This window comes from Musa acuminata, chromosome BXJ1-1 (genome assembly GCF_036884655.1).
Source record: "Musa acuminata AAA Group cultivar baxijiao chromosome BXJ1-1, Cavendish_Baxijiao_AAA, whole genome shotgun sequence".
Taxonomy (NCBI): Eukaryota; Viridiplantae; Streptophyta; class Magnoliopsida; order Zingiberales; family Musaceae; genus Musa; species Musa acuminata.
In genome coordinates, this window is record NC_088327.1 from 178,008 (window position 1) to 189,281 (window position 11,274).

Genomic DNA, 11,274 nt, shown 5'->3' on the forward strand with positions numbered 1-11,274 from the left:
CCGTGGATAATAATTGCATGCCATTCGCCAACGAGTGGCCTGCAATAAATGAAGCTTTAGATGATATATATATATATATCTGTATGTACGACTTGGTAAATCACATCGACTTTTCAGAATCCACCTGTTGTGTTCGTTCATGCACACAAGTATAGAGCATAACTGTGTTAAGGTAATGGCTTCGCTCGGGTGGATTCCGTTCATCATCGACGGGTCTCTTGTGCGACTCCAATTCCATGAATTGTTGACCCTCGTTTTCGTTCTTGACTTGTCTTTGTTTCGCTTTCTTTCTCATCATGTCCGATCACGTGCCAAAGACCCGTTCCTGTAGACTATTCTAATCCAACTCCAAGACGGTAGTACGTTGACCAGTCTAATCCGGTCGAGTTTGCTCGAGTCAAACATTTTTACCACCGGTCGTCCAATAAAGTCAAGTCAATAACCAACCATTAATATTCATTGAAGAAGAGAGAGATCTTAACATGGCTCCATCATCATCATCATCGTCATCACGCGATACTTCTTCCTAAATTCCTTTGTCACCGACGAAACGGGTCCCATACGCTGCTGCGGCCAACGACGAATGACAATACCTACTGCATCCCGATACCCTTCGACCTACGGCTGGGGCGACTGGGACGCCCGTGCGGGTCCCGCGAGAAGGAGCCCACCCGCGGGGCCTTGCGTTTCCTGTGCCGTATGAAACGGGTGTATAAAAGGGCGTGGCGAGTGGAACACGACCGAGGACGGCGATCCTCGCCCGGCGAACGCCTTTCTTGACTTGCCTCTCCTCCGCACCAAGGATTTAGGATCGCAGCCCGAACGCTCTCCCCTGCCTCTATTTCGAGTCCTCCCTTCCGATTCCTTGCCATCCTGCGCCGATAGAATGGCGATCGCCCCGGAGGACGCGATCGAGCGGCTTTCCATGCTCACGGACGAAGGTCTGCTTCTTTCGGCATTCCTCCCGCCGAATCCTTTTCCTCGCTCGTTTTCGGTGGGTCTTGATGGTTTTCTTCATGTTCTTGCAGCCGATGATCTGCTGAAGGCTACATTTCAGGTTCGGTCCTCCGTGAAGTGAACTTCCGTGATTTGGATGAATTATGCGTTGGTTCCTTGGGATTCGTGGATCCGGGTTTTGGTTTTGGTTATGCTTATCGAAGGTTCGTTTCTTGGATTCTTGGATTGGCGTGGTCGCCGGGGTCGGAATTCGACGCATCGGTTTTGGTCGATATGCTTCTTTGATATAGCTGACGATTTGGCTCATATGCGAAATGATTTACTTTTAAGCTTTTCATGTCATAATTTAAGAATCTGTTTGATTTGCGGCCGTGTGCTATCGGATGCAAATCTTGGTATCGATGTTACGAGTAGTGCCTCTTGGTAGGTTGGTTTATGCGACAAGTAATATGCACTTAAAATAGGACATCCTTCATTAGGTTGAAATTGCGCTGATTGATTACTCTCTTTGGCTGCTCAGATTGGCTCCTTCTCTCTTAAACTTGCAGCGAGCAGGTCCATCTAGTCTTCACAGTTTACGTTTCTTTATACAATGAGATTCCATATTTGTTTATTTTATTCTTGACCGCTGCGTCCAGTTAAAAAAATGTTATTTAGTCGAGCTTGTCACCACGCTTGCTGACCTTTTGAGAGACTGGCGAGGTAAGAGCATTCGTAGGACAGAGTTCCTTTTACTGTGTTGGGAATCTTACCGAGCAATAAGGCATCAGCTGCAGTGCTGGTTGTAAATTACCCCAATGGTGCTGGCTGAGTTTTCTTCTCTTTGACTTAATAATACATAAACACCCTTTTGCCTGTTTTGACAACCATAACAAGCAAGTGCCAGTAATCGGAGTGGTATTTATGATATCGACTGCTTGCAGCATGTACTGTGGTTGCATAAGCCAGCTTCAAATTGAGAATAAGCACTTGCCTACAGAGAGTTACTTTTGGTCAAAACTTTTTGTTGCGTGTCCCTTTATCTATGTCTATATGTATATATACAGATAGAAATACATGTTATAGTGGTTTCTTCTGTTTGAATGCAGGTATTATGTTTGCAAAGTATTTATTATCTGTGTTTCCGTGCTTGTTACCTCTTTTTTTTTTCTTTTTTTTTTCTGTATGGTTTTGTAAATGATCCATCTTTGTCTGAGATGTCCGATATATATATTTTACAAGTTAAAACCTTTTTTTCATTGGACTGGAAAAAAGAGCATCAAGGGTTTACTTTGTTGAAAGTACCTACTTATTTGATTTGTTTGTTTGCAGAATATGCACCAAGGGCATCTGACACATACTTTGATGCGCTTTCTCAAGGCTAGAGAGTGGAGCGTCCCCAAAGCACAGGAGATGGTATTGGCTGCTTTTATGTATTTTAATTTTTTTAGCAGTTGAGAAAGTACATCTTTCTTTTGCTAAAGACGCCCATCTTTGTTACAGCTGGTGAACTGTTTAAACTGGAGGGTACAGAATCAAATTGATGGCATTCTGTCTGTAAGTTTATGAACTTCTAATGATAGGACTTGTCAATTGAATGAATGATCTTTTTCCAACACACCAATTTTGAGATAACCAATTCTGTGATTATGATAATTTAGCTTGGAATTCTGTACAGGGGATGTATTTATCAATTTGATTATGAAAATTTACCAATTCTGTGATTATGAAAATTTACCAATTCTGTGCTGACCGGTGGTATCAGCCCTGGGCGGACTGGCATGTACCATTCAGCACACGTTATGCTGGTGCATACCGGTTTTTGAAAAAATCCAAAAAATGGCTGGAAAATATTAAAAGTTTATTTTAAAAGATTTTTCCTAATCTATTGGTATATAAATTGTATTTAGATAAGAATAGTGTATCTAAGCCATAAATGATGAATAGGATATTAGGAGGAAAAATATGTCGAGAAACAACTTTGTCGCTCCGGAAGAAGTTGCTTTTGTTTGATCTTGAATCGACCGATTAGAAACTTTAATCACTAGTAAGAGTGTGAGAAAGAGTGAGAATAGGAGAGTGAGTGAAAGAAGAGGGAGCCAAGGGGATTTAAAGCCCCAAAAGAGGCCCCAACAGTCGATTTAACCATTGGGATCAAACTAGACCCGATTTGGGTAAGTATCGGTCAAATTCTGATTGGGACCAATCCGTATTGACCGATACATGACAAGTATCAACCGTATCGGTTGATACATGATCAGTATCACTTGTCACGGGGCCATATTTCAACTAGTCAACAAAAATGGACTGATCCGCATACTAGTCAACTACTGGACCGGTATGAATCGCCCATTTCATATCATTTTGGGCAGTATGCCAAACCTTTATTTATTACTATATTTTGCTTTTTCAATATTTTTTGTCTATACAACTCTCTTCTGCTCATTGAATCAGAAAGAATAGCTAATTTTTTTAGGTTTGAGCTGAAAAATGCCACAATAAGTTTAATTGATTCATAAAGGTAAAATTTATTCTCAGTTTAGCAATCAGAAAAAGAACTACCACGAATGCTGCTAGCTACATTTTGACATATATATTCCAGACTCGTGTCATGAAAAAACATAGCATAGCAGATGTTTCATATCATGACCAATGCGAGGTCTTAAAAATACAAGGCTGATTGTTCTCTCAGAGACTTCAAAGTTCTAACTTTTTTCCTTTCCAGTATGACTGTTACTTTTTTTTCTAACTGGATCCTGTGTCAATGCAGAAACCTGTAACTCCAGCAGGCCTATACAGAGGAATTCGTGAATCACAATTAATAGGATTATCAGGGTACTCAAAGCAGGCAAGGGTTTTTGCTTATATCATCGTTAAGATTGGCTTATTATTCCTGATTTCTAGTATGTTGACCTAGTAAACATTCTTGATCACTGGGGGTCATGCTTTAGTATGAAAGAAGTTTTTAAATTTTTGTTCATTTGACGTACTGGTCCTATGCTGTGTCTGTCTTTTTAGTCTGTGAATTGTTGTTCTGAAGCTAAATGCTTGTTATGATGATACCAAATTAAGATCAAACAAATACTATCTTGTTATATACATGTAAGTTATGTTTCTTAATGTGTTTTCTCTATTTCCTTTTTTTGACAGGGCTTTCCTGTTTTTGCGATTGGTGCTGGTCTCAGCACATTTGATAAAGCATCTGTAAGTCTTAAAACAGTTCTTATCATTGTGTTTTTACTCAGGTATTTTTATTTTTCAACTTTGCATCGACACATAATTCATGATATTTGTGCAATATCAAATTTTATATACATATATATATATATATATATATGTATTGTTACTAATCAATTTTGAGTTGCCTTTGTTTGCGTCCATAAGAAATGAATTATGCTATGCCATAGAAGCTTTAAAATCAAGCTATGGGTCTTAAGATACATGATAGAAAGAGACACAGAAGAGCATTAAACTAAACCTGGATCAATTCTTAATTCACACACACAATGATTTATAACTTGGGTAGGTTCCATTACTTATATGAGTAGGTAGTTTCGTGATATGCAATTTCGAAAAGTACCGTCGGGTACGGACGGTATATACCGGTCCGACGATACATCAGTACGCGGACCGTCCGCTACCAGACCGACCGTGCTATAGTACTATAATAATACACTGTAGGAGTGCTACAGTGCTATAATATAAGAGGAAATCGTTCGGTAAGCCCGAGTATAATGCTCAGTACGTCGATATCATATCGTACCGAGTCAATCTCGAAACATCGGTACGGTACGGTATTACATACCTTGGGTAATTTTACATCACACGACACCTTACTTGTACTTATTATAAGTGAAAGTAATTCGAATAGAGAGTTGGTTATCAAGATAAGTGTGAATCCCATATTTTGCAGTTTTACATCTAACTGTGTGCTGGTTCCATAATCACCAAACCTGCCCTTGAAGTAGCATTGCATGGACATGGTAGAAATATACACATGCATATCTATTATGTAGTCTTTGTTTCTCGTGCAATAATATTGTTAGTGTGTCATTGATTCACATCATGGATTCGAACCAACCTGACCGGCTTTCTAAAGGTTATCATGTCTCAAGAACAGGGTTTCCAGGAAGTAATACACTTATAATTTTGTTGCTTCGCATGAATAAATAAGCAGATCGTTGACTTTGACTTTCGAGGAAGTGTTTGCTTAAAGTACTCAACTGCATTTTTGATAAAAAGAAGTCTCAAATTCATTGCAACATGAATTCTCCTTTTTCCAACATCTGATTACTCCTGTACTGTTTCCATAGGTTCGCGACTATGTGCAATCACACATTCAAATTAATGAATACCGAGATCGTGTAATCTTGGTGAGTATGGATATTGCATGGCCTTGATGCTTCACATGCATCCAGCTACCCTTTTACGAGCTCTTTTTTCCTGTAGCCTGCTGCGAGTAAGAAATACGGGCGACATGTTGGAACATGCTATAAAATTCTGGATATGACCGGTTTGAAGTTTTCATCCTTGAGCCAGATAAAGGTTATTTTCATAATGCATTACCTTTCTTACTTAGGTCTTTGAAACTCTCCCCAACATATGCATACGATAATTGAGTTGCTGGTAGATGGAGGACAGGTCAGGATAGGTCGTGCTTCCATTGATATGGAGCTTCAGTCAAAGTAGTGCCCTAAGAACGAACAGGCTGATCGCATGAGAGAGAGCACAAGCATGAACCCTTGACATCTCTAGTTTTACATTAAAGAGTCTTGCAGTGTTCAAAGAGTACTAGTTTAATAAAAGCCGACTTTGCTATGATGATGAGTTTGATATGGGAGACACAATTGATCTGCCGGGGTATTATTTGCTTGGGCTCTTCTAGCATGATACAGTAGTGCATTTGATTATTTATTTGGCTCTGACACCTTACTAGCTTTCCTCATTCCACTGCTCAGAACTACTACTTTTTATCATTTTGCTTCAATCACTTCCACCCAATCCATTTTAGCTATCTTTATTCGTATAATTCCGCAAATGAATTCGAAAATCATGCATACATAATATTGTTTCTTTCACAATGAGCAACATCTAATGGTTTTTTTTTGTTTTTTGTTTGGTTTCCTTTTGTTAATAGTGCAGCTATTAACCATCATAGCCACTGTCGATGACCTAAATTATCCAGAGAAGACAGAGACGTATTATGTAGTGAATGCTCCATATATCTTTTCAGCTTGTTGGAAGGTATACATACTCGGATGGATTTTTCATAATACTAATAGTATCTAGTCATGCTAATGATGCTGGCTTCTGTTCCATTCTGGCTATAGGTCGTGAAGCCACTCCTGCAAGAAAGAACGAGAAGGAAAGTTCAAGTGTTGCAGGGCTGTGGCAGAGACGAGTTATTGAAGGTGAAAAAAAGAAAGAAAGAAAAAAAAGAGAGAGAGAGAAAAATATTCGGTTATTGCTACCATTGTTTAGCATTCATTAATTGCATGGCAATGGCATGCTGACATCTTTTTCGTATTTAGATAATGGACTATGCCTCCCTCCCCCACTTCTGTCGAAGAGAAGGTTCTTCGTGTTCTGGAGGCGCCGCCGACTGCTACTCCTTGGACCATCCCTTCCACCAGCAGCTGTACAGGTACATGAAGCGGGAAGCAGAGCGTGAGGAGGTGGAGAATGGTGGGAAGCTTGGGAAGGAAGGGTCGTTCCCCGTGGAGGTGCCGATACCAGAGGCCATCATCGGGTGGGAGCTCCATAAGAAGTCGGGGGACGCCAGTGGACGTGCCATGGACACTCCATGATGATGATGATGATGATGATGCTTATTAGCCGGGAGCTGCAGGATTCGCGAAGGTCGAATCCAGGTAGGTAGATGATATAATACCATCGACGGTATGTGGTGGGCAGCAGCAAAGCAAAGCACCCATCATCCGATGATGTGTTTTGCGGCGGAGGGTGTTGGTCCCCCGTGTCTTCTTCACTCCTTGCTTGGTCTGTTGTGTCTTTGGAGGATGGGTTCGAGCTCAACAGGTTAAAACGCAGTCGTAGGAAAGATTCAGATTCGTAGTGATCATTTATTTACCTTCATATCCCATCTCACTTTGCTTCCCTGACGGGTGGGTGCTTTTACTCACTCCGCTCAACCCTTTTATTTGTTTTTTGATTCGTACGAAGCGGAAGCGGAAGCTTACTACGACACATCCCATCATACCGCGCACCTTCTGGAAAATCTTTTTTTAATCAAAAATCCCCTCACCTTCCGGTGTGTGTACAACCATCGGATTCACACAATTCCATGTTTTTCTTCTTGTCCCATTTTCCTATTAGCTGATGCACGATAACGTCACCTCGAGTAGACTTACGCTGGTGGATCCGCTGACGACAGGTAAGAATACCCCCATCAGACTAGCACGATTTTTTTGGCCTTTTTTTCTTGCTGAAGAATGAAAGGTAACATCACCGAGCGGTGATCAAACCAAGCCCCCGCCCCTCTAAACTCGCCCGAACGCTGCTGATCGTCCCTCGTATATTCGTACGACAAGAAGAATGGATGAGTCCGTTGTTGTTCTTGAATGGTGCCGTAGGGTTTCCCGGCCGCGGTTATCGGTGGCCCGATTCGGTCGTAAGTAGCAAGCAAGCCTTGTGTCCGTGGTGGATTCGGAGATGTTCTGCTGGATCGGCGGTGCGGTGCCTTTTAATGGTTGGAATGCTCGGTCGTGCGGAAAGGTAAGCGATCCGTGTGTCCGAAGCATTAAAGAAATATCGTATTCGTCAAGATGGTTGCGTGTGGTGGCAATACAAATAAATAATTAGAAAAATATAAAGAAGGAGGGGATGACTTTCATCGTCGACGACGACGACGACGACGACGACTTTCTCATTGCCATCCTACCGTTTTATTCCAATTAATTACACACCTCATTTAGAAAGGAATGCCAATTCTTCTTTCACATCATCCTACCGTTTATAATACATACATACACATATATGTGCAGTCGACGTCGGTTTATGTTAAATCAAACATAAACCCCTCATTATTATACAGTTAGCTCTGAAATAAATAGTAGCGGGCAAGCAGCATATCATCAATACTCAATTTGCAACAGATTCATTCCACCAGCTCTAAAAGAACCATGCCATAAGACATGGAAACAGCAGCACTCCAGAAAGGTTAGAAATAGAATTAGACAAATCAAACTTGAGTACACGTCCCCCCCTCCCTTTAGTACATGTTTATATTCTTATATATATATATATATATATAAAGACAATTCCCAGCTTCTCCATCTCATCTCCCCTAGTTTGCTTCCGGTCTTTTGCCCACTCATGCCATCTAACCTTCAACAAACTCTAATATAATCAGATGATCACAGGACCAGCGCTTCCTGGTTCTTGAAAATGACTTGAAACGAACACATCCAATACCATAACTTGTCGGTCACATGAACCCTCCTTACGCTTCCGGTGCTGCATACATACAACAAAACCATTTCTTCTGCAGACACACAACACAAAAAAGCACCTTAACGCTCAAATGGTTATACAAGCCATATATATAATATCTAGGCGCTGCAGGTTGACCATCAAAACTTCAACACATAACAACAACGTTCCGAATAAGGAATTGAGATAATAACGGCCTAACATGAGATGCTCATAAAGTACTTACAGCATTAGGCTTGGAAGCATAAGGTCCATGTTTAAAAGCTGTTCCTCCCTTCCCGGGAGAGTCCGTTTCACGTGAATTGCCACCTGTTTTCCTCTCATCTCTAGCTTTATTAAAGATCACAGTGAACCCCTCTGCAGAAGCAGGATCGTTGACATCCCACTCGCCAAACTTAGGCAAGGGCCGACCCTTGTCCTCCTGGAAAACCAAACACATTTATTACCAATTGGATATTACTGAAATATGGCAGGCTACAAATGTTATAACATCCGTCTTGTTTCATCAGTGCATATCAAGTTTCAAATATAAATGACGGCAAATGTGCATTTTTTTTTATAACTAATGAAAAGTGAATGATGTTGAAGTCCATTTACACAAACCAATGATGAAGATGCCATGGGGCAATGAAGCTTCTATCGTAGCAGGAGGCATTCTTCTAAAGAAAGAAAGCGTTTAACTGCTTCATGTCCCATTTCTTGGATGATGGAACCACCCATATCCAACCAAATTTGGGCAAATCAATTGCCTCATTGCTACAAAGTTACCGAGGAAAATCGAGAGGAGGCAGGGAATCCCCATCCCTTTTCCCTTCTCTCTCATTTTTTTCCCCAGCATGGATGATCTTGATGGATTTATCATGTGAAGAGTTTCCACAGCAAAACGACCAAGAACATGGGATTGGGACATGATGTTCGGTTCTGTTTGGATGATACCCATAAAGATTGTGTATCTCATTATTTACATGAGCCACTAATCACTTCAGCTACATTAACGAAAAGTCCTCTCTGCCCTCTCATAACCTGATATGTGAGATGCACAACAAAAGTAATGACAACCCTCACACGCGAAAACAAAATTGCGGGAAAGAATTAGACATTAATTTTATTATAAAATATAAATAAATATGTGAATAGACTCCATCAGTGTACAAATTTGGTATTTGCATCTAATGCCTCACACTCAAAAGCCAAGTCGAAGCATAAAAAAAGAAAAGAAAAAAAAATGGGGCTTGCTACTATTTTGTCTCTACTACAAGGTTAATTTTCCAAATTTGTTCTAACCGTAGGGAAATGTTACAAGTCAAAGGTCATGAAAACCATCCTTATTGTTTCAAACCAAGATTGCACTGGTCTTCCTCTGATCCACCCATAAAATTATTCTAAATTGGTACATCTGATATTGTCCTCGATAGAATCCGATGGAATGAAAAGATAAATGAAGCCTACTCCAAATAGTTGGGATATACAAACCAATTAAGAGTGGCTGATGGAATCAGCAATCATTGCACGAAGAACTACTACTCATCCTGAAAATGAACCTTAAGGTTTTTGCCAGCTTGGGCCAAATCTAATCCAGAATGACATCAACTGGATTGTGAAACCTTATAGCATGTGGCTGATCAATTTTCAAAAAGTTTTAAAAGCCCCAAAGCAACATCTTTGGCTACTTCTACGCTAAGATCATACTCGGTTATAAAAACATGTGAGCTTATATATTTGATCCGAAAATTTGTTCAATTCAATGGATGCTCATCGTGGCTTCATAAATTGCCTATATTTTTGGACTTAGTTACGCTGCAGTTAATTTTTTCATATAGGTAAATGCAGGAAATTCGATGCTCATCAGCATGGGTCAAAATATAATCTGGCATTTGACACATGCCTCTGAGGAATAATGCCGAAAACCATCGAGTATGACCCCCATCGACCTTATAAAACCACAACTACCCGAATGTGGATAAGCACCATATGGTGATCTATATGGGGGGGCTGAAAACAGGATAGCAAAGAGAGAGGCGATACTTCACCAACGACATTTAAAAAGTATCCAGAGGAAAGCATTTATTTCAGGATTATACGACAAGAACATAAAGAAAGCCCAAAAGTGGATAACGATTAAAGGAAAGAAAGAAAGACCTCATGATCTTGATTTACGGCCTAAAAGCACAAACTAAAAAAGAAAATCCATCACATTTCGGATCACATAAGGGAGAATCCCTCGCGAAATGCAAGCGAAAAACATTGAAAGAATCCCTAAACATCGACGTAACAAATATCTGCCATATCTACCGGATTAAGGCAAACTTCAAAATACGCACAGAAGGAAACCAAAATCATAGCTGCAAACAACGGAACGTTTAAATCGACACCCAGATAACGATCCAAATCGTCGATAGGCACTGAGCAAACAAGAGAATACGAGGAGAAAAGAGGAGCGATGCAAATCTCGTCCACCAATCTCAGCCATCAAACCTCGAAGCCCTAACGAGATTAATCCCATAATACCAACCAAATAATCACACATCTGCAAACAATCCATAGGGTCATCAAAACAAGCAAAGAGAAGGGGGGAAACGAATCAGCACTTACCGACATGGTCTTACGGTGACGAAAAAGGAATTGATGAGAAGGGAAGGGAAGGGAAGGGAAGGGTAGGGAGAGGGCGAGAGGTAAACGAAGCGGGAAAGGGGGGAGAATCGTGAACGACGAAATAGTTTCGGGGTCGGAGACGGTATTTATAGTGTGGGGGAGATGGGCTGAGCTACGTGGTTATGCGGGCCGTAACGGAAACGTGCGGTTCCGTTACGGGTGGGAGGAGGAAAGGGACTGATTTAGGAAAAGACGGGTGCGGACAAGTGAACGGAACGGTGACGAAGCGGGTAAAGC

At 40.9% G+C, this 11,274-nt stretch overlaps 2 protein-coding genes across 3 annotated transcripts; one reads left to right on the top strand and one right to left on the bottom strand.

The window, feature by feature from the left end:
• Nucleotides 1–577: 577 nt before the first annotated feature.
• On the top strand, nt 578–7,029 carry LOC103981181 (phosphatidylinositol/phosphatidylcholine transfer protein SFH9). Of its 2 annotated transcripts, none has more exons than XM_065165655.1 (11): nt 578–941; nt 1,029–1,160; nt 2,269–2,352; nt 2,440–2,493; nt 3,707–3,784; nt 4,087–4,140; nt 5,250–5,309; nt 5,386–5,481; nt 6,079–6,180; nt 6,267–6,347; nt 6,468–7,029. In XM_065165655.1, exons 2-11 carry the CDS (start codon nt 1,101–1,103, stop codon nt 6,741–6,743), a joined length of 945 nt encoding a protein of 314 aa, XP_065021727.1. In that variant the 5' UTR covers nt 578–941; nt 1,029–1,100; the 3' UTR covers nt 6,744–7,029. The 2 variants fall into 2 exon arrangements, with proteins under 2 accessions (XP_065021727.1, XP_009396091.2); XM_009397816.3 differs by having other exon boundaries at nt 583–941; nt 1,029–1,057.
• Nucleotides 7,030–7,934: 905 nt separating this feature from the next.
• Nucleotides 7,935–11,090, bottom strand: LOC135679718 (protein NOI4-like). Its single transcript, XM_065193702.1, has 3 exons — nt 10,978–11,090; nt 8,612–8,806; nt 7,935–8,437 (listed from the first exon to the last, which is right to left on the bottom strand). The coding sequence occupies exons 1-3, from the start codon at nt 10,981–10,983 to the stop codon at nt 8,396–8,398; spliced, it is 243 nt and encodes an 80-aa protein (XP_065049774.1). The 5' UTR covers nt 10,984–11,090; the 3' UTR covers nt 7,935–8,395.
• Nucleotides 11,091–11,274: the final 184 nt, after the last annotated feature.

Coding starts and splice junctions, on each gene's coding strand:
- LOC135679718 (XM_065193702.1), bottom strand. Junction 8,438..8,611: donor ATGCTTCCAAGCCTAATGCT/GTAAGTACTTTA, acceptor GTGTGTCTGCAG/AAGAAATGGTTTTGTTGTAT.
- LOC103981181 (XM_009397816.3), top strand. CDS start 887: ATGGCGATCGCCCCGGAGGACGCGATCGAGCGGCTTTCCATGCTCACG. Junction 4,141..5,249: donor GCACATTTGATAAAGCATCT/GTAAGTCTTAAA, acceptor CTGTTTCCATAG/GTTCGCGACTATGTGCAATC. Junction 5,310..5,385: donor ACCGAGATCGTGTAATCTTG/GTGAGTATGGAT, acceptor TTTTTCCTGTAG/CCTGCTGCGAGTAAGAAATA.